Below are 22811 nucleotides of genomic sequence, written 5' to 3'. Positions count from 1 at the left end.
AAGTACTTTTTGCAGTGCTCATTTGCTGACACATGTAGATATGTTGAGGTGAAACACAAGAATCAGTGGTCCGAATTTCGCTACAATTAGTTTGATAGTTTGTCCTCGTCACCCTTAACATGCGTGAGACACATTTAATCGGTACCCTTAATCCTGTGATTCCAAGCCTGTGAGTCGCCTCAGTTTACAAGCCGCGTACATCAAGTACAGGAATTTAACCTTGAGGTCGGCACCAACAGTTCCAGAGGAAGAGGATGAGTCACTGTCGTACGGAGCGGGTCGTTCCTGGAAATGAACTGCAGAAAGAACTGCCCTCATATAGATATCAAAAACAAGACCGTGATGGGACGCCCGCAGCTTCCTGGAGCTTAGCCTGTTTATAATGGCAACCACGGCTAGTGGTATGGCTGATGTAATAACAAATACCAGTTTATATATTAAAGGGACACTATTATGTGAAAAGGAGTGTTTTGAACTTTACATAGTTATTCCCTAATCAAAAAAGCTCCTCCTCAGAGCTGCAGCTTCCAAGCCAAACTGAGCAGTCCTCTCTCACAATGACCCCACTCAGCTCCTTCAGACTAGCCAGCAGCAATTAGCAAACAGCTGGTGGAACTGTGCATTTACGATCTACTTATTACTCAGTGCAACGCTCGTAAAAAGGTTGCTAAAGGGCTAATAGGTGAGCAATGTTGAGGACTTCCTGAAGGCAGAGTTTCAGAAAGAGCAGAAATTTTTAAAGCGATAGATGTCTAAATTCAAGACGTTAAATTACCAAGTCAAATTTCTTTTAAATTAGATTTGATATTTATAGCATTTTTATATCAACTGAAGGCAACGGTTACATAAATGAGGGACAAAAATGGAATGCAAGTCAGTTGAGTTTAATAGTAACGTGCAAGTCAAGGTTTACTTCACCAGGTTTGACAAAAAAAAACCCAGTTCACAATGTGACAAATGGCATGATAAAAATACCTTTATTTTCACAGAAAACCAGAACTATTATAGAGAAACAATCCAAAAGTATATTCCCACCAAAATACATGTTTATTTATATAGCACCACGAGCTGTAGCTAATAGTCATCTCTGTGAATTGTGTTGCTAAGAGTGGTACTTGGAGTAGGATGGAGCATTTGTTGAGGCTGCAGGAAGCAGCAGGAGCCCAGTGGTTACATCTCTCTTGCAGCGATCCATAGCCTGCTTGTACGAGATCTTCTCCTTGGTGATGGGGTCTACCAGCTCTTTGGAGTGCAAAGCCTCGTCTTTCAGCTCATTAGCCATCGTGGTGTCAATCAGATTTTCTGCGAGTGCCTCTTCAATGGTTAGGCGTCCTGGCTTGTTGGGGTCCACTAACCCACCGGTGAGGTACTGGGCCTCCATGTACCTCTTGGCATCCTCATTGGGCATGTAACCTTTCTGTGCTGCCTGACCCACTGCCAGACGGCCTTTGGTCACAGGGTCCTCGACTCCAGTGAAGGCCTTCTGGGCATTCAGTAGCTTGTACTTGTGGCCTGAGTCGATTAGATTGTACTCGACTGCCTTGTGGACAGAGAATTTGTCCTTTTTGCCCAGATCGACAATCCCGCCGGAGGCTGACTGTGCCTCCAGCAGCCTCAAGGCGGTGTCTGGATCGATGAGTCTGCGGGTGAGCGCGCTTCTCACAGACATGCGGTTTTCAGTAGTGGTGTCAAATATGCCAGAAATTGGGAAATAATCATCCCCCGTGGCAGCAGTGAGGTTGTTTAAGCTGTTCCTGCTGCTTTGCAGAGTGTTCAGGCTGCCGTAAGAAGACCTCAAGGGTGAAGACATGGAGTTCAGTGGGGAATATGGCATAGGCCTGCTTGGGGATTTTGGTGTTACTGGAGGAATGTAAGGTTTTGACTTTTCTCCTGTAACAAGAAAGGCAAACTCAGAGATAGACAGTTTACCCTCCTTGTAGAGGCTCACATCGTACTCAGTCAGGCGGCCGTCCTTCAGCGCATCCTTGACAGAGTATTGCCTCCCACTTTTTCGATCTTGCAGGACCGTTATATCTCCATCTGGGGTGGTTGACGTGACTTCCTCCCAATCGCACTCCAGTTGACACAGTTGGAGGTAGTGGTTTCTATCAATTACTCCTTTTACGTAGGCGTCATAGGGAGACATGTCTTTGCCGGTGTCTGGATCCAAGATGGTGATCCTTGTTGAGAGGTTTGTCTCTCTGGTGTGAGTTTCTGAATGGTCCTCTGATGTTATGCCGTTCTGGAGCTCAGTGATGAGGGTCTCCCTCTGGTGTATTTTGTCTTTCTCATTCAGGATCTCTTTCTCCAGCCGCTGGACCTCAGAGGAAGTTTTAAGACTTCTCTGGCGTGCCATCTGGTTCCTCTCACTCATCAACCTGGACTGTTGTTGGAAGGTAATGCTGGTGGTTTGTCTTTCAGACTCCAGTGTCTTAAGCTGTCTGAGGAGATCTTCCTTCTCTCTTTGCAGAGCGTCCCTACCAGTAATGAGAGCTGTCTCCTCCTGAGAAGTCACAGACCTTGATGTCTTTATTTGGTTTATTTGACTGTTTATGCTCTGGAGGCTGTCTTCTTGATTTCGTCTTAGATTCCTCTCATGGGCTACAATCTCTCTGAGGTGGTCCCTCTCAGCTTCAACTGCTGGGTCTTTCTCTACTCGAACGACTTCTCTGTAAACAACCTTCTCAATGGACTTCTCCTTCTGCAGAATCTCCAACTTCAGTCTGAGGTTCCGAATTTCTCTCTCAAGACGGTTGATGTTGTTGCTCTCCTTCTCCATGTCAGAACGAATACCGTCGGTGAGTTTTTCCAACTTGGGGTCCCTCTCCACCTTAAGGACTTCCTCAATGATGATCTTCTCTTCAACGGGTGGTGGAGAATTCTCCATTTCAAGAATGCGAGTCTTGATCTGCCTGAGTTCAGACTCTGTTTGGATCTTCTTCTGGCGGTTGTCCATCTTAGCCAAGTCTCTCTCCTTTTCTTCAATCAGCGCTCTCAGCTGTCTGACCTCTAGTTCGAGTTTTCTGCGTGCCTTCATTTCATCGTCCAAGCTCCGGTTCAACTTGTCATGCTCCAGAATCTGCTTGGGATCTTTCTGAAGGCGAATAACCTCCTTGGTGACAATCTTTTCCTCTGGCTTTTGTCTTTCAAGGGTAATGTATTGGTTCTGCAGTTCAAAGAGGCATTCCTCCACACTTCGGCGACACTGGATCTCCTCTCGTACATCTCGTCGAAGTCTATCAGCCTCTTTCTCCAGAAGAGGGTCGTTCTCATACTTGATGACCTCTTTTGTCAGAAGCTTCGTCTCAACTTTGGATTTTTCAGATTTAAGTTCATCTCTTTCCTTACGTAAGTGTGTTAGGAGTTCCAAGGTGGTGTCATAGTTGACTTGCAGTCGGGAGACTTGGTTACTCAGTCTTTGCAATTCCCTCGTGACCTCTGGACTCTTCTCTTCCTTGATCACCTCCTGGGTCACCTCCTTGTACTCCACTTTGGGTTTCTGGCTGCGTAGGGTAGTCAGGGTTGCTGTCACCGAATCAATCTTGTTCTCAAGGTCTGAACGGTTCTGGCTCAAATCCTGCAGCACCTTCTTCAGACGCACCAGCTCAACCTCGGTATCAGGATCTACTCTGTAGATCTCATTGACAATCTCTTTGACTTCCACTTTGGGCTTGAGCAACTCCAGTTCGTCAAAGCAAAGCTGAAGGGTGGCGAGGTCCTTTTTCAGGATGACATTCTCGTCCTTCTCTTCTTCCAAAGCCATTCTAATTTTATGTGACTCATCTAACAGTTCGGGAGCTTGCTGCACTTGTTTCACAACTTTGGTGACAATCTTGGGTTCAATGGATGGAATGACCCTCTCCAGTGTGTTAATCTGGGACCTGGTGCTGAAAATGATATCATGGAGAGACTTGCAGCGCAGTTCCTCCTCTGCAATGTCACCCTGGAACGTTAGAACAGCTTTAAGCATCTCTGGGTCTTTTTCTAATCTCACCACTTCCTTTTTCACAACCTTCTCCCTGATTTTTTGTTTCAGCTGGGAGAGAAGTGTGAGCTCAGATTTCACATGGACAGTTTCAGTATCTCTCGTCTGAAGCTCAGTCCGGATCCTCTCCATCTCATCTCTGATGTCAGCTGCCTCTTTGTCAAGTTTGGGGTCTCTCTCATATTCGGTGAGCACCTTAGTCACAAGTTTAGGTTCCACTTTGGTCAGTTGCAGTTCCACTGTGACAATCTTCTCATTGAGCAGTTCTATCTCGGACTGGATTCTTGATCTACTGAATTCTTCATCCTGAATGCGATTCTTCAGCGTCTTGACATCCGCCTCCAGTTTTGGGTCACGGTAATACTGCAACACCTCTTTCTCCTCCAACCTTTCCACTCCTCTCCTCTGCTTCAGAGACAAAAACCTCTTCCGGTGGGTTTCAAGGTTATTCTCTGCATGTGAACGCCTGTTGACTTCTTCCTCCAATTCCTTCTTCAGACTATCAGCTACCTCCACCTTCTTCTGCTGGCTCTGAAGCTGCAGCTGCTGACTGACTGCCACCTGACTCACCTTTTCTTCGTTCTGCAGAGGAGTGAATGAAGAAAAGTGGTTAACTGAAAAACACACCTATGCATAGAAAAACTCTAAGGGCGATTACTAAACTTGCTCCAATCTCCTACCATTGCAGTGATGTTCTTTGCTGTCTCCAACTGACTGAGCTGTTGGGTTTTTTCAGCTGAGATCTCAGCAAAGCGGTTCAGCAGGTCTTTCTCCTGCACCAGAAAGCAATAAGAGAAGCATTAGTTTCAAAACGGAAGACGATCCAGGAATATCTTGGTCATCTTGCTCTTCCTTGAAACCCCACCATTCTTTGCACATCTTGAGCCAGAGTTGATGTCAGACGTTTCTTTGGTGCCGTTGCCTTGTAAGTGTTCTCTTCGACGTTCTCATATACCTCACTGTCGACGTCATCACTGTCATTCAGAGTTCCACAATAAGTTTTCGACTTTATTTCATATTCCTAAAAAGGGAAGTATGAGGAAGGATTTAGTAGATGGAACTACATGTCTAACCTTCACTATAAGACCGATGCTAATGTCCCCTATCATACTTGAGTTAAAGTGGGTTAAACATGACTCCAGAGTTGTCTTCCAATGTGTGTAAAGACGAGGCATGTTAAAGAATTTCATCACCCGCTGCCTGCCATAGATTTTTTGTTATATATGACAATGTGGCTGTGTCCGAATTCAGGGTCCCCATCCTTCGAAGGACCCAGTCTACGTAGGACTGGTTCTTCGAAGGCTGACAATAAACAATGGCCAGAAGAGAAAAGCTGTGAATTCGGACAGGTCTAGCTGTCTAGTCTCCACATCAGCGTAACACATGTTGCCTAGCAACTGCGACAGCGTGAAGTGTTGCAATTCTGAGACGCAACGTACACTGCAAACTTTCGTCAGTAGGGAATTTATGCAAGTGCTAATCAGACCCGTCAATAACATTACTCAGTCTGCACCGAACAGGCCCCAGAATGTCAAATGCTCCGAGTGGCTCCAACTGACAGCGGCTCAACCTACCTTCTCACTGTATCAGCTGATATTTATTGGACCACTTACAGAAACTCACAGAGCATTGAACTTTCATCCCCAAATGGTTGGTTCTTCCTTAAACTGAGTAGCAAAACTACTCAAAATTTCAGAGTTGGAATATTTACTCAGGAATTAAAAGGAATAAAAATGGATAAAGCTAGATTTTAAAATGTTGCTTCTTGAAAGGGGATTTTAAATATAGTTTAGCATAATCTTGAATAAAAGAATCATTATAGTACAGTGAGATTGTATATCGGATCTATATCACATTAAATAGCCACACTGTTTACTGCTGGAGTGTTGAGACCACACCTCATACATTCACTTTACATTCCTCCATTTTTGGTCATATTGTTGAAATTCAACATTTGAAGTCATACATATGAATTAATTAGTTGAAGTGAGTTTTGATCGTATTGTGAGCACAATGTATTTGTTGTATTAGCACTAACTCCCTAGAAAAACCCCATAATTCTATTGCTTATCATGTAAAAGTACCATTTGTAAAAACCATCATATTCCTAAAATAATGGAAAAACATTTTTTGCCAAAAGTTTTCTTTTTTTGTTGTTGTTGCCTAGAACATCTTTTGGAAAAAAAAAGATGATTTTGACCAAAATCACCTTAGTCAAAAAACAAAAAAACAATTTAGGCAATTATTTTAGGAATTTGATAATATCTACGGTTTGTCAGAAATGTTCCCCCCTTTCAACTCCATCATGAAAAATGGGAAAATTTAAATACTGACGTCACAGAAAAAGTAATGCACCGTGTCCTAATTAAACAGAATGCTGTGAATTCTTCACTTTTCATCCTAATAGACACACATTATACAAAACGGAGACACATCAAAAGTGAAACACGCACTTCATAAGCATAATAGGACTTAATGATCCACAAAATGTGCCTTGTAATGTGTATCAGAAAACACACATTACAGGTGATGTGTGTTTTCAGATAAACCAGCAGTCACAGGATGCTGACTGTGCACAGAGTCATGTTCACCGTACTAACGTTTAAAATGCCCTGCAGATCTTTGGACAGATCCCTGAGTCGGTGTAAATCCCCGGACTTCTTCTCTATGTCCTCCACAACTTTCTAAAAACAGAAACATGATCAAACATTGAAAGTTTGGCAATTTAGGGAATGGTAAATTAGAGATTTTCTATAAATAATAATAATAAAATGCTTTTTATTTTTATTTGAAAAAGAATTAAAATCACTCTTTACCTTTTGGGATTTCTCCTTAGCCAGTATCTCTCCCACTCCATCAGTAGGTTTCACCGCGTTGTCGGGCAAATTGAGCAAGAAAAAGTCCAGCGACTGAGCAACGTTATTAAACTCTTGATTTTTGTTGGATGCTCGTTTAAGAAGAGCCACCCTAAGAGAATAAAGACGAGAAATGGTTTATGTAAGAAAGCCGCTCTGACATTGGTAAGTCTGTTTGCTTCTCCCTCCTCACCTCTCCTGGAGCTGATTCCTGACGTTTGCGTAGCGGTTCTTCAGGAGCTGCACCCGACTCTCCTGGCGCCGGATATCGGGGCAGTACTCGCTGAACCTCTGCTGCAGGGGGCTGCACGCCTGCTTGGTCAGGTCCAGATCTTTGCCCAGCTTGTTCAGCTCTTCTTTTTTCGAGACAACGTCCTTGAGCGTGCTCTGCTCAAAAGAAACGCAAATGAGAAAAAAAAGAAAGAAAGAAAAAGGAAACGAGAATAAAACCGGTGCGGTTCTGGTTTGTAAAATACGACACCTCCAGCTTCTTGGTGCGGTTCTGAAGGACGTTGGGCTGATCGAGGATGACTCCGTCTTTAGCTAACTGCTGCTCAAACCCGGAAACAGTTTCCTCAGTCTTTTCCAGCTGCTTCTCCAGGAACATGGAGGCGGTTGCTCTGGGCAACAGAGACAAAGAGGGACGTTTAGCAACTGAGTCATTTCACAAAACCTGTGGACTTTTGTGTTTTTGTTTTTTTTAAAAAAGAGAAAAGAAAACAGTCGTACTTTTTGTTATAGAGGTCAATAAGCGTGTTGATGTTGTGGATCTCGTTGTCGGTGGCGCTGAGTTTGAGCGGCAGCATGGCGGCCGTCGGTCCCAGAGGTTTCTGTGCCAGAATCGGGTCCACCTCCCGTTGGACGGCAGACTTGTCGGACTCCAGCTTTTTGACTGCCAGAGCAGATTTCTACGGGAAATGAACAAATATTTTTAATATGAAGCATTGAGTATCATCACATTCAAAGAAACGGTGCTAATTGTAGTGTTAAATGCTTCAGACCATCTAACTAGATTTAATAGCAGACAAAAGGTAAATCTCAGTAAAATGCAAAAATTATGATTTCATTTATTTAGAGGAAAAGCTTTCCGAACCAACCTGGGTCTATTTAAAAAAAAAAGTTAATTTGCATTTTCCAATAACTGGAAAGCTCTCTTCTTGTGGAAATTTAGCTTGATGATCTAAAACATTAACTTGAAACAAAAAAAAAGGCATCTGTTAGGGAGAAAATAACTTTTTCCACAGCCCCACATTGCAGCAGATCCTCACCTCATTCTCCTGCTGCCTTTTCTCCAAGTCCTGCATGGGGGCGCCAGTATCCAGTGGGGTCCTCAGTCTGTTCAGGATTTCTTTCTCGTTCCTCCCCAGAGCCTTGTTGATCTTGTCTATGTCACTGTTGAGCTCTGCGACTCTCGGATCCTCAGGCGGACTGTTAACAACAGCTGATAAAGGGGGGGGAAGAAAATGAAACAAATATTGACTCTGACCACTCCGGCTGTGCCGATCAATCGTCATCCGGTTTTTAAAAGCCGTTTTCCTCTCACCGGCCTGCTTGGGACGGATCACCTCCACCGTGGGGGTTTTCAGGGAGTCCATCAGCGCCGACCTGCGTCTCTTCAGGTCTGCCAGCTTACCGTCGAGGCTGAACAGACGGTAACACAATCATAATTCAAGGCTCAGGTTGGGGAAGAAAACAGGGGAATGAAGTAAACTGAAGAGGATGGTGGATTCTGCACCTTTTCAAAGTGTCCAGAGCCTCTGGATCAGGTGGTGGGATTTCAAAACAGGCCCCAGGGAGGCTGGTGGTCTTGCCCTGGCTGTCCTGAAGCTCCCAGTACTTATTGTCTGAGTTGGACCTCAGGATCATCGCCTGCCCGCGCTCCACGGCGCCCTGCGTTCAAACAAACACGGCCAAAGAAACACCCGATTAGAGAGGGACCTCAACTTTAATCACAATATTTTGTGGCACAATAAAAACTATTTGTTGCTTCGTTTCTTAGGTAACTGTATGGCTGCCACCGCATGTCAGGGCAATTATGCAAAACAAATACAGCCTTTGGAAAACATACACAACTGCAATAAAAATTGTATCTTTAAATTAATTTATAATTACTGATACTTCACTGAAGAAGCAGTGGAGAAAAATGGTCAAAACTCACAATCCCAACAGTACGGACAGTTTTGAGGATTTTTCAACACCATCAACTGGAATTTATTGTCACAACAATAAATCAAACTTCTTATCATGCTGCTGAGAAATTCCTCTCGATAAACGATAAACGATACACGATACACCTAGCTTAAACGTTAACTGAAATTTATCGTGACAACGATGAATCAGAATTCTTATCATACCAAAAAAAAACAAATGTATCACGATAAATGATAAACGATACGATAAATGACATGTGACCGGCTCCCGTTTCGTTCTGCTGCGGTGAGTTGAGCGCTGCCGCCGCCTTACGTTTTCATCCGCCCAGTCGCACAGCGACACCACGGTGGTGGGCTTGGTGGGCTGGGTCCGGCGCAGCTTCAGAGGGGCAACGCTGCCGCTGAGCTCCCTGAGGGCCTCCACCCGCTGCTCGTTCCTTCTCACCGACGGTTCTTCTCCCTTAACAGAGATGTAGCAGGAGTTCAGAGAAGAAAGCCAGGCCTTCTGGATTCCATTGAAAGCATTGAAATCTTACTAAATCTGCAAAGCAGTGAAAGTGAAAATGTCCGCCTCGACACCTGCTCTGAAGCTGAACCTTTCAAATGGCGAAGTCTAAATATAATCAACAAATCGGCCGGGGAGACGGAGAAATAGTGGGTCTTAAGCTTACTAAACTGGACGAGGTCAAGTCTCACAGATTGCTTCTGTTTTGGTTTAACTTCTTTGTCTCAGTAGGCGACAGTCCTACTAAAATTATCAGTTGCAGCCTTAAGTGTGGGAACCTGAGCCTGCAGCAGTCTGTGATGTAACGTTAAATCGACGTTTTGAGAAAAGCCTGCTGTACCTCCAGCGCCAGCAGGATCTCCGGGTTGCTCTTGTTGGTCAGGGACTTTGGATCCAAGGTGGAACTGAGCTTCTGCAGAGACTCGGCCAGCGTCTCTGCGTCCAGCTGGAACTACAGCAAACACATCAGCTGGGACCGGTTGCTAATGCGGGGGAGGGGGGATATTGTGCATCACTGATGACGAGCGCAGGCGCTCAGTTTACCTTCTTGTAGATGTCAATGTTCTCCAGGTGTATTTCCTGCGCTATGCACAGGTTGAGGAAGGACTGCCACTCCAGCTGCACTCTTTCTATCATGGTCTGGGAGAGAAAATAAAAGACGTTCAAATCCAAATTTAAAATTAGTTTTCAGTGTGTTGCAGCTCTTGTGAAACCAAGTGGAGGAAGTAGGAGTGCACCGATGGGAGTTTGGAGGACAATTGCAGATTACCGATCTTTAAAACGTCTGACCTGCGAATTCTGATTTGGCCCATAACAATTTTTTTGTCTTAAAAATTTGCTAAGTTGGCGTCGGTAGGGTGACTATATTTCAATTGTGCACATGCAGAGGTGACCTGTCGGTCGACCGTCTCTCAGTGCAGAACAAAAAGGGAGCAGTGGCTGATTTCCAGACGTTTGAGGAGGAATATAAGACCTTTTTTTTTTTTCAACGTAAGAATCGGCTTATTCACTGATCTTCCAAAATGTAGGAAGTCCGGGCCGATTTTTCAGTGCACCCCTAACAGAGATGTGCCTCTTGGTGTGTAGCAGTCACATTTATTGTCTGGCTGCCGGGGTGGTTCGTCTCAACGAGTTCGGAACCTTCCACCTGGAGCTTGTTGACCTCCTCTTCGTGCGCCAACAGTCCGTTCAGTTTGAATTTCTGCACATACACACATACAAAATATATGATGCATTTCTAAAACCCACGGAGTGATCTGCAGCGATCAAAGTGGCGCGGTTGAGGAGCTTCACCTCGTACTCCGTTCGGACTCCCGACGGGTCGACCATGCGATCGCTCCAGTCTCTGTTGATGATCCTCTCCTGCTGACCGGAGAGGTAGACCAGCTCCTTGCTGCAGCTCTGCATGTACTCATACAGAGAGGCCAGGTGTTTGCGCCTGAGCTTGGAGCTCTCCTGCAAACGCAAAGCAAAAACGCGGGAGCGTTCCGACAGCAGTTCCAGCGAAAGCTGCAATGACTTAAATTAATTAAATGACTTGAATTAAAGCGACTCACCAAAAGCTGGGCATATTTCTCCTTGAAGGAATTGTAATCCTCCTGGAAACGCACAAGAAAGACCGGTGAGGGTTCTGCTTTAGAAACAGCCAAACAGGAAGTGATGCAGGTGGATGCGGTTACCGGGGAAGCAGCGGAGCTGGGCTGCAGCTGGCTGCCGTAGGCTTCGATCTCTTGGTGCAGGATGTTGTGCTCCGCGATCTGCTTCTCTACGTGGTACAGGTTGGGGCCGTACTCCTCTCCCAGTATCTGGCCCTACCAGACACAGAGCGTCGACAGTTCAAACCAGAGCTAATCTGCACTGCAGCTTTCGTTTCATTCTAGACACAAATCCAACGCTACATGATTTACTCCACAATTAAATCTGCAGAAAACCTACAGTGTTGCAATATCACAACATCTCAATTTGTTTTGTTTATTTTACCTAAACCTAATGATATGTTATTGGATAGAAAATTTGCATTAAAAAATTTGTGTATTTTTGCAAATTTGCATACGTTTCAAAAGTCGCACTGGATCAACTTAAAAAGCTCGGCTAGACAACATCTCTGTTTATCTGTTTATTTTGTACTTTTATTAATAAAAGTACAAAAAATGTGTTTTACTTTTTTGGGGGGGATAATTATTACATTATCTCAAGCATGTGTAATTTTTGTGCGACACTTCCACAAAATGCTAAATGGAGCCCTGCTCTACATGATATTTAATGTTACATTTCCATAAAATCTTACAAAAGAAAAATCTGAAAATATATATTCATCGCCAAAGCACTCCTACAAAATAATTTTGTTTTTCCAAGTTTTGTTTATATATATATATATATATATATATATATATATATATATATATATATATATATATATATATATATATATATATATATATATATATATATATATATATATATATATATATCCAGGTCTTCCAGCATGGAATATATTTTCTCTTTTGACAGGAAGTAAGAATCTTACAAGAATATTCACAAACAAGCAGTGTCAGCCTTTTGCTTCACAAAATGTAATATTTGCAAGATTAATGAGGGGGGAAAAAAACTACTTAAATGAGCTTTAATGTGAATCACTGAACAAATATTTAGCAGGTTTTGAGAATATCTTCATACATCTGTGTTGCATAGAGCGAACAGGTATTCCAGCCAAAAATGGTTGGACAACACTTCTCCATTCCTTGATTTTGTCTCAAAAAAAAAAGTAATTTTCCTATTGTCAATTTAGGTCACAAAATAAAGTACATGGACTGGGCTGGCCTAGCCATAGTTTCATTTTATTTGTCTCAAAACGCAATGCGTCTTCCTTACTGTTGTGTTTGTGTAACAGCATAAGCCAACATGACCTCGTTAAGCATCCTTAAACTCTCCCTGTTATGTGATAAATAAGCCTGACACCAGGTGTAAGAAATAGCCTCATGTCATAATAGCAGAACCACTAGCTTAATATAGATTTGTGGCTTAAATCCAGTTTGTTTTAGCTGAGCAGCGTAGCTTTCTCAGCACTCCTTTATGTGTATCCCCTTCTATCAACTATTAATCAACTTACCCTGTTCTTCTGCCTGGCTTGGCGTTTGAAGGGGAATTCAATAAAGCTAGCAGTGGTGGGCACTCTTCCGCTAATTTGCTCACAGCGGAGCTAATTTTTCACTCAGCGCTTCAGCGCACTTGCTAACTTTGACAACATCTCTTGGCTTCTAAATAAACTTTTATGTGTTTGCTATTGACTGTTAAGAATTATTGACACACACACACACACACACACACACACACACACACACACACACACACACACACACACACACACACACACACACACATATATATCTATATATATGCTCTTATTTTGAAGTGGATGAAGACTGCTCAGTTTCATTTCCTCTCCTTAGGTTCTGTCCCTCCAATAACTTTATTTATAACAACAAAAACTCTACAGGAACAACAACAAAACAAAAAGCAGACAATATAGAAAAATATGTAAACGTAAATACAGCATCTAATGTGTGAATTATGACGTCAAAATTAAATTGTTGCTCAAAGATGTTAGCGTTTAAAGGGCAGATATAATTTGAATGTAGCGCTTTAGCATTAGCTGCCACTCTGCTAGCAGACTTAGCTCTTAGTTCTTACTTACCTTTTAGTTAGCGCTGCTCACAACTAACATCCACCTGATGATGACTCACAAAAACCCACGCTCTGTTTGAGCCACACAACACTTTTCTTTCTAAGCATGGCCTTTTCTATTAATGGTTCGGTTGCAAAGAACAAGCAGCCTACATGTGACGAGTGATTAGTGTGTTGGTTTTCTTTGACCTGCTACCAAAATAACGCAAATTAATTCTGCTAAGAGGAGCAAGTGATCTGCTGGGTGAGGCTGCTGCTGCTGCTACTCTGGATGCCGCAGACATGTTTGGGTTCAACTGACCAGTTTTTCTTGAAGAACAGGGCCCCAGTCAATCTTCTGCTTCAGCTCTTGCCCCTGGTCGTACAGATCCCGGAAGGTGGCGCAGCCCTTGACCCAACGGTCATGCAGGTTTTTCACACTAAACAAGAAAATATGTTATTATTATTATTATTATTATTATTATTATTATTATTATTATTATTATTATTTCTGCAGAGAAAGGGAGTGTGAATAACGACTGTGTTTGGATGATGCCTCTCAGTGGCATCATCAGTTTGGATGATGCCTCTCATCATCTCCCTGTTTGCGCTTCAACAAGTCAGAAACATACTCTGTCTCTATCTCAGAGATCTGCGGGTGCTTCAGCTTCTTGGCTCTGCCCACGTCCAGGAACAAGTCCTTGAGGAGCTTCTCCACCTCCCCCAGGTTCACCGAGTTCTCCCGCTGGTGAATGAGCTTCTTGCTCTTCTTCTGCCCCTCTTGGTCCTGAACAAAAAGCGAGAGCAGCAGACATTTCCCCCAGTTGAAAACAAGCTGAGCGGAGAAGGGATTTTGCGCCCCGGAAGCCGCCGGCCTGCTCCGGGGAGGTTTGGGAGTCTCACCGCCGCCAGCAGCTCCTCGGTTCGCAGGATGTTCTTCTCCACTTGGTCTGCATTCTTCTGCATGCGTTGGATCACTGCCGAGAGCTCACTTACGTCCTTCCTGGAAACAGACACAGGACGTCATTACAATCCACCTTACTGCAGATGTTTGTTTTTCTATGTATTTATAAAAAAAAAAAGAATAAAATAATAATTTAAATCATTATTGTACTTTAAATGAAAAGCAAACGCAAACTACATCTGTTTCTATGGTGATATTTTATGTGAAACATAAACCAAAGGAGAGCACAGCTGTGATTTAAGAGGGGGAAAAAAACTATTGAAGACGTGACATTTGTATTCAGGCCCACATTTCTGTTTTTAAAAATAGTTTTTTCTTGGTCTGACAATGTTCTTATATTAAATGTGTTTTTAGCTCTGAGCAGGGCCGAATCTAGAGGGATAAGGGGCCCCTGGGGCTAGAGTCAGTTTTGCTCCCCTATTGTTGAAAAAAAAAAGAAAAAGAAAACATTGTAGTGAAGTGAGATGGCTCCATGTTGCTTCCAACAAGATGTAGAAGTTCAGAATTTTGAAATATTTGAGTTTTTTTATGCGTTAATATGAATGCAACTACATCAAAGCACTTTTATATGGACCTACAAGTTGTATATAAGGTACACTGCAAAACATGTCTTCATTATAAAAACATTCTAAAACTTTGGGACGCCCCCACCCGCAAGACCTGCAGCCCTGGGCATGTGCCAACCCTAGAGTAAGAAATAGATGGTGTTAAAACATCAACCTTTGTCTAATCAATCTATAAAACTGACCAGCATGTTTGATGTGTATTGATGATTTTGATGAAGGTGCTCGATAAATCGTGATGTTTGTTTCCGGCTTTTCAACTGGTGGCGGTATGTTGTTTTTATGACTTTTTAGTTTTGGGATTTATGACGTGGAGCACCTTGAACTGCCAAGTTGCTGAAATGTGCTGTTAAACTAAACTTGACTGACTTGATTGGTTGATCATGTGTTTTGTTTGGTGACAACAGTGTTCTGTTTTACTGAACGGGTTTCTATTTTTCCAAAGAAGAAAGGTCAAAATGTCTCTGCCGTTTGCACTTGTTCAAAACTGATGGAGGACAAAAACCCACAAAAAGACTTGCAGCTGGAATTGAAATGAATGAAAGGTTGCTCTACAAAAGTACCGGACTTGAGATACATGTACACCACAATTTTCAGATTTTTTTTTTTTTTATTAATTTTTTTTTATGGTAGAAGAATCATATCGTCATCCTCCTTCTATAGCAAGTTTTTATATGTTTTGTGCCTAAATCATCTCTTGGCAATAAAGAGGTGCTGATTTTTTTTTTTTTTTTGTGTGTGTTGTTGTTGCAAAAATAACTTCTGGCAAAAAAATGTAAAATAAATAAATAAATAATAATAATAATAAAAATAATGACATAGGTCATTATTTTTAGGAAGGTGACGATTCGCACTACTTAACAATAATGCCCTCCCTTTTGTTTGTGAAACCTTTCATTTGTTGAACGTGTGACTCCTGTTGCTGGGCTGATCAAATCAAATCAAATCAAATCAAATCAAACTTTATTTGTATAGCACATTTCAGCAGCAAGTCATTTCAAAGTGCTTCACATCAAATCAAACACAAAAACACAATGCAACATAGAATCAACAATGAAAACAACATCAAGTCAGATTCCGTCAATAAATTTGTAATTGATTACGTTTCCAATACAACTCTAAACAAGTGGGTTTTTAGTTGAGATTTAAAGGAAGTCAGTGTTTCAGCTGTTTTATAGTTTTCTGGAAGTTTGTTCCAGATTTTTGGTGCATAGATGCTAAATGTTGCTTCTCCTCGTTTGGTTCTGGTTCTGGGGACGCCGAGCAGAACCAGAACCAGAACCTGAGAGGTTCTGGAAGGTTGATACAACAGCAGCAGATCTTTAATGTATTGTGGTGCTAAACCATTCAGTGATTTATAAACTAACAACAGCATTTTAAAGTCTATTCTTTGAGCTACAGAGAGCCAGTGGAGAGACTTTAAAACTGGTGTCATGTGCTCTATCTTCCTGGTTTTAGTTTGAACGCCAGCAGCAGCCTGTGACTAAGACCCGACATCCTCCGAAAGGAGAGAGGCACCTGCTCCTGGAATCCCGCTGCGGACCTGTTTGGCCGCTCAGCCTGTTTGGTTTTGCGATTCCTCCTCTGGCCGAGGCACGAGAGCAAAGTATTTATGGTGACCCGCCCCGGATTAGTCCCCAGAGGACACATCGCTGGGCGGAGGGGAGTTGGCCCCGCTCTCCCCTCCTGTTTGACAGCCAAGAATGTGTGTTTTCTTTCGCATGAGTGTGTGAGGAAGACATTACATCACACGCTACACAAAACGAGCTGTGTTTTTTTTTTTTTTTTACTGGAGCGAAGGTTTACGGCTCGTAGTAGGGAACTAAATGAGTGACAAATAGTTTCTGTAAAGTTTTTTTTTCCTCCCTCTCCTTTCCCAGTCACTCCCTTTGTAGGAATGTAGCTGCGTCTGCAAAGAGGTGACTCGGTCACTTTTACTTTTACTTGGTCACATTTAGCTGATTTTTTTTAAACAAACGTCGGATCTTTCCTACTGATAAAATCAACAGAGTTATAATTTGGTTGCGACGTTGATTTTTACAGGTCAAATGTATGGGGAAAACAAATTATTTTTTTATTCAACCGGACTCTTTCCTTCCCAAAAGCTAATCTACACAGACGCAGGAAAATCGCTTTAACTGTGACAGCCTGACTCATTCATTCACTCACTCAGTGTCGGTGTGTCGTTCAAGACAAACAGGAGACTTTGCAGCGCCACTCCCTTGTGGATTCACGCGCCACACCCCGTAATGAAACTCTAATCATGTTCAGAGGAATGTGGCCCCTCCGCCCCCTCTCTCTCCATCCCCCTGGGTGACAACCTGCAGGGATGGACGTCGCTCTGCTGCAATCAACGACACACCAGCTGGATTAAAAGTGACCTTTTGACAATCGCAAGCTTTAAGTGGGTCTTGGACATACCTTTAAGGCAACATTTCGATTTTTACAGATAGTTTATTGGTCTGATGCCCCGTTCTAACTTTAAATGTTGTTGTTTTCATCAGCTGTACGCAGAAAATCGTGACGATTAACAGAAATAAAGGCTTGAAAACGTTCGTCTGTGTGTGCTTAATCTACATAATGTGTTTTATGTTGTGATAAAGTTTGTAAAACCATATATAGATATTTTTCAATGATATTGTAATTTATTGAATGGGTCTGTGTGTAAGTGGTGGGAAATGGGTGCCAGGTGGGATTGGTCACATGTCATTTATCGGTTGCATGTTAATTGGCCGTACGAGTTTGAAGCAGGACAAAAACTGGGACCCACGTATTAAATGCTGGATGTTATGAAGTCTGGAAATAAACGCAGGATCTACTTTTATTATTTGTCTTTTCTAGATTTAAGTGCAGAAAACAAAACGTCAAACTATCGAAGCTTTACAATATTTTCAAAAATTGTGGAAATCTAAATTTCTTGTATAATTTAGCTTTTTCCATTCAGCAGTTTTAATCTTACATTTCCAAAGTTGGCTTTGAAATTTGAAACATCAACATGTTGTTTCTGAGTTGCTGACTTGAGAGCTGGTTCAAAATGAGGTCCAGGTTAGCTACTATCAAACAAATCACTAATTTATTTTTATATTTTTATTTTGATTGTTAGAAATAAAATAAAGCATTAAATACCACAAACTGTGCTTGTGTCCTACTTTGACTCGTCATTTAGGACTTGAACGTCGATTCTAAACGATTTACTTTTGTCAACATGCCAGAAAATGATGGAAAACAAATTATATTCCCCTCAGATGCTTATTTGATTTGCTAAACATTGATAAAATATGTTCCACTGAACATCTATAATGCTTGGGGAAAACAGCCAGAGAAATCCTACAATTAGACCAAAAATGATGGACTTTCAAAATGGAAGATGGAAAATATGTTGGACAACTCAAACTATTCATGGTCCAACTGAAACCCACACCCCGTTCACACCCGCCTTTTATTCATACGAGTTAGATTTTACAGAAGGAGTTTGATTTGAGGTCCAAAGCTCCTGATGGGGCCCACGTCTCCTCGTGTGTGCTGGGTCGCCGTTTCGAGGCCAGGCTGGTGACGTACCGAGTCGGTGAGTCAGAGAAGCTGGACGGCACCAGAAGTGGTTCTGATAAGTGGTGGCTGATTATTTATCTCCGGGGCAAAGATGCTGGAAAAACTCCTCCGAAGGAATCAGTGAGAAGAGAGAGAACGTGTGGAAGCGGCAAACAGGAGCAGGTTTTCAGTTTCTTTTCAATTGCAAGTGGATAGAGAGATAAAGGTGTTTCCTGTTGCACTTTTATCAACTACTATTATTATTATTATTATTATTATTATTATTATTATTATTATTATTATTATTATTATTATTATTATTATTATTATTATTATTATATAATAGGCCTCTTTGAATAAAATTGCACCCTACATGCAGGGTGAGAGAGAGCAGTCCTCTGCATGAGTAAAAACGATACCAGAGAAGCTGGTAAAATAGAGGAACACAGAAGGGACACACACACACACACACACACGGGAAACCTGAACCAGCACTCACTTGTTAATCTTTTCGGTTTTCTTCGACATCTCGGGAGACTGTCGCTGTAATCGGAGTCCTGCTACGGTTTTTCCAGCGGCTAACTCTCACTGTCTCCTCTTCCTCCTCTCGATCCACCTGCGCGGTGTGTGTGTGTGTGTGTGAGTGTCTCAGTTAAAGGCCGTCTCACCTGTCCCCGGCTCCTCCCAGGCGCAGCAGGTGTAGGTGTGTCATCAACACGGAGCGACGCAGACCGGGTCGACCTGTTCCGCTCTGCTGCCGGACTTCATACCCCAGGACATTTACCTGTCATGTTTATTCTAATTGAACACGGATCAAGTTCTGATAGGCGTTTTTTGTTTTGTTTTAAATCAAATTTTGGGGAAACAGGTGCAGAAAACTGAGAAAACGTAGTCACATTTAGATTTTTTATTTTATTTATTTATTTATTTTTTTGCTTTAGACAGTTTTAAATTGTTTTTTTATCGTGCGATGCTAACCCAATACATAATAGAAAATATGATAAAATAATAATTCTGCTACTTTAATTTCTCATAAGAAAAAATGGCCACTATAGTTCCTTGCAAATGTTTAGCACACTGTTCATGTTTCAAAATCTTTACTATCTAGCTTATCTGGATTCGCTTCTTCTAGCAAGACATAATGAGAATGCTTTGAGGTCCAATCAAGCGTTTTAAATCTTAAAAAGGGAATATAAGATTAGGGTGATGGCAAAGAGGCTTTCCAACCTCCAAGACTTTTAGATGACCAAAGATAAATCATCAAATGACCCAAAAACCTGCTCAGCAATTATAAGAATTTTTTTTTTTTGATTGGGCTTTTTTTTTAATCATTATTATATGTAATGTCAAAATGTGAATAAAAATTATGAAATGTCATTTTTACAAGACTGTTTTTTGTTTTCTATTATTATTTTTGACAGATAAAAATGCCTCATTTTTATGAGAAGGAAAAAAAAACTGTAATTTTGAATAATTTGGAGCTAAACTGTTGGAAATCTTTTGCAGCCTCAGGTTTTCCACTGCATTTAGCATTCCTCTCCTTACTCACGACAAAGCACACTCCCAAAGCATAATGCTGCCACCACCATGTTTCACAGTGGCGGCGGTGTGTTCAGGGTGATGTGGAGAGTTTGTTTTCCGCCATTCCGATTTGTGTTGCGTGAAGACCAAAAAGTTACATTTTGACCAGGCTAATGGCTGCTACGTGTGTCAAAGTAAAGGGATATTTCCCTCTTTTAAAAGATATTCACTACTTTGTTGGTACCGTTGGACCATTTGACACTTATAAAACTGACAGGACAGCTGGTGGTCCAATACGCAGTTGGTTCGAACCTTACCTAAAGAACTTCATTGTGTCAATGACCTTCTCGTTGGAGCGAACACAAGTTACTCGTCTCGTTAGCTCAGATTATAGCAAGAAATAAGACTATTTACCATGACTACGCAGATGATGCACAGCTCTACATTGTGATGTCACCAGGGGACTCAGAACCCATCCAATCACTGAACAGATTGTTAGAAGAGATAAATGTGTGGATGTGCCACGACTTTCTCCAGCTGATTAGAAACAATCCAAAGTTGTCATCTTTGGACCTCAAGAGGAGCGATCTAGAGTCAACACACAACTTCAATTATTAGAGCTAGAAACTAGAGATCAGGCCTGGAATCCAGGTGTAGTGATGGACTCTGACCTGGACCTCCAGAGACACATAAAGACAGTTACAAAGTCGGCCTTCTATTACCTGAAGAACATTTCCAGGACTAAAGGACCGATGTCTCGGCAAGAGACACTCATCCATGGATTTATCTTTATTTACAAATCCGGAACAAACTTCCAGAAAACTGCAAAATGGCTGCAAAACTGACTTCCTTTAATCAAGGCTTAAACCCCAAGAGTTTCCTTTGATTCCTAGCAACTGGAGTGAAAGTCTTTATTCCAATATTTGACGATAATGATTCTTGAAAATTTGAGGATGGCGTTTGAGAAAACATGTTTATTGCTTGTTTTATGTACCCAACAAAGTTGTTTACTGTTATGTTTTTATCGTGTACAGCACTATAAGCTGCCTTGTTTCTGAAATGTGCCATGCAAATAAACCTGACTTGACTCTGCATTGATCTATTACATAAAAACCTACTAAAATATAGGCTACATAAATCTGAGGTTGTAATGTGACAAAGTGTTAACAACTCTAACTGTTAAGAATTTAAATTTTTTAAGAGGCTTTGTGAATGACTCGGCTTTCACAACAGTGATAGTGAAGGAATGTAGAATAACTCGTCTCAGAGCGGTTGTGCCAAATGAAGTTTGAGCAAAAGTAGAAAGTGAAATAAAAAAAGTAAACAAATAAATAAGCAAATCCATGATTTGTTCCAAAACAAGCATTTAAAGTAACTGAATATTTGCAGTCCATATCGAGTTTCAAGCATATAACAGGGTGTGTGCGACCAGCAGCCATTTTCCTGTAGCTTCACTTCCATGTATTTGGGTTTATCACGCACACACACCCTGTGTAGCTGTCCAAGAGTCAAGGTCTGGGGTGAGGAATGCAAAGTTCACCCGCTGTCAAAAGAAAAAAAGAAAGACTGACAGTAAACTAACTGCGGCTGATAACGCGGACACGGCTAAGCTAGCTTTGTGTTTGTTTGCGTTAAACCCAAGCATGCGCGCGCGCACCATGTCGAGGCAAACAGAGCTGACAGCACCTGAATGCGACTTCTTTCCGCGTCATTGGGAAGAAATGAGTCCAGCATGCCGCCCCGTCTCATGCTTTGGGTGTGTGTGTGTGTGTGTGTGTGTGTGAGGAGCACACACCCACAGCGGCGACTCCTTAAAGCCAACACCTTCACATACCTGCGGAGGAGAGGGAGGGGTTAGGGAAGAAGGAACAAAGGTGTGAGAGGAACTGAGATCAAACAGAAAGGATAACGTGGTCGGACAGGAGAGGTGACATGAAGTTGGGCGGGCGAGGGGAGTCAGACCTGGCCTGGACCTTTGACCCCAGTTCCAATTAAAAACAGCACTGTGGTGGTGTTGGTAGGATGATGTCGAAGAAGCCTAGAAATATGTCTTGTTTTCTTTTGGCTTCACTTCATTGGCAGAGCCGCTGAAGAAAACAAGCTCAACCTGCCACGCAGCTGACGTGTACAGGTACTGTAAAAAGTATTCATGCCCCTGGAGCTTACTCATCTATAATTAAGTCATGACCTGAAACTTCAGTGGGTGTCATTCAGATTAGTCAACTAACACAAAGTAGATTGTAAATGTGAATGAAACGGGTGGACGGATTGTTCTGAATTTCCTTCTGCAAATTAAGAATACTAATGTCATGTTTTGCGGTGGTGGAGGTGAGGCAGAAACGCAGATGAACCAGATTGCATGTAAAATATGATGAATTTAATGGAACAAACCAGAACACAGGGAACAGGACGACGGAGTGACGAGACGAAGACGAGGATCCGACAAGACACAGAGACACAGGTGACACTAAATACACATAAGGTAATCAGGGAACGAGACACACCTGGGAACTAATCAAGGGGAGACAGGACAACACAGAGACTCAGACACAGGAAACTAGAAATAAATACACCGAAAAACATAGAACCTGACAACTAAAGGTTGGAGTGTTAGCATTCTGTTTTCACTCATCTGCCCTCCACCTGAGAAATAAGGTTTTTTAAAAACGTTTTGCAAATTTTATTGGCAGGATTTTTACTAAACTATGATTAACTTTTGATTATGGATGATTTTAATAAACATGTCTGCTGTGAAAGCACACCTGGAGTTGTTTTGTTTTTTTCTTTTTACATTATCGGCTGCTACATTGAACTGCAAAAATAGGAAATACCAGGCACGTGCAGAGGTGGGGGCGACTGGGGCTTGAGCCCCTGCCCTTTTTATCCTTGATGCCCCTTGTGCCCTTTTTGAGTTTTTTGTTGTTGTTTTTTTTTTTTTTCAAAAAAATTTGTATTTTTATTTTGTATTTTTAATCTGTATGCCAGAAGGCCTGTTTGTGCCCCTCAGCAATAATATTTAGCTAAATATAATAATTTAGAAAAAATAAACTTGTCTGGCTGCCCTCAGTTTAATGACT

The 22811-nt window shown here is 42.0% G+C and overlaps 1 protein-coding gene across 2 annotated transcripts; it reads right to left on the bottom strand.

Moving 5' to 3' along the window:
• Positions 1-868: 868 nt before the first annotated feature.
• On the bottom strand, positions 869-22158 carry evplb (envoplakin b). 2 transcript variants are annotated; one of them, XM_044100541.1, is made up of 23 exons: positions 22126-22158; positions 21530-21568; positions 14062-14161; positions 13791-13945; positions 13481-13598; positions 11175-11306; positions 11052-11093; positions 10789-10950; positions 10589-10696; positions 10039-10134; positions 9836-9946; positions 9304-9450; positions 8576-8730; positions 8384-8481; positions 8109-8281; positions 7570-7748; positions 7322-7460; positions 7034-7227; positions 6802-6952; positions 6586-6669; positions 4851-5006; positions 4666-4758; positions 869-4567 (listed from the first exon to the last, which is right to left on the bottom strand). In XM_044100541.1, exons 3-23 carry the CDS (start codon positions 14122-14124, stop codon positions 1103-1105), a joined length of 6021 nt encoding a protein of 2006 aa, XP_043956476.1. In that variant the 5' UTR covers positions 14125-14161; positions 21530-21568; positions 22126-22158; the 3' UTR covers positions 869-1102. The 2 variants fall into 2 exon arrangements, with proteins under 2 accessions (XP_043956476.1, XP_043956475.1); XM_044100540.1 differs by lacking the exons at positions 21530-21568; positions 22126-22158 and adding an exon at positions 18713-18912.
• Between the last annotated feature and the right edge of the window lie 653 nt (positions 22159-22811).

Source organism: Gambusia affinis, linkage group LG19 (genome assembly GCF_019740435.1).
Source record: "Gambusia affinis linkage group LG19, SWU_Gaff_1.0, whole genome shotgun sequence".
Lineage (NCBI taxonomy): Eukaryota > Metazoa > Chordata > Actinopteri > Cyprinodontiformes > Poeciliidae > Gambusia > Gambusia affinis.
Note: the sequence above shows the minus strand (reverse complement) of the source record. Positions and strands in the feature narration are given on the sequence as shown.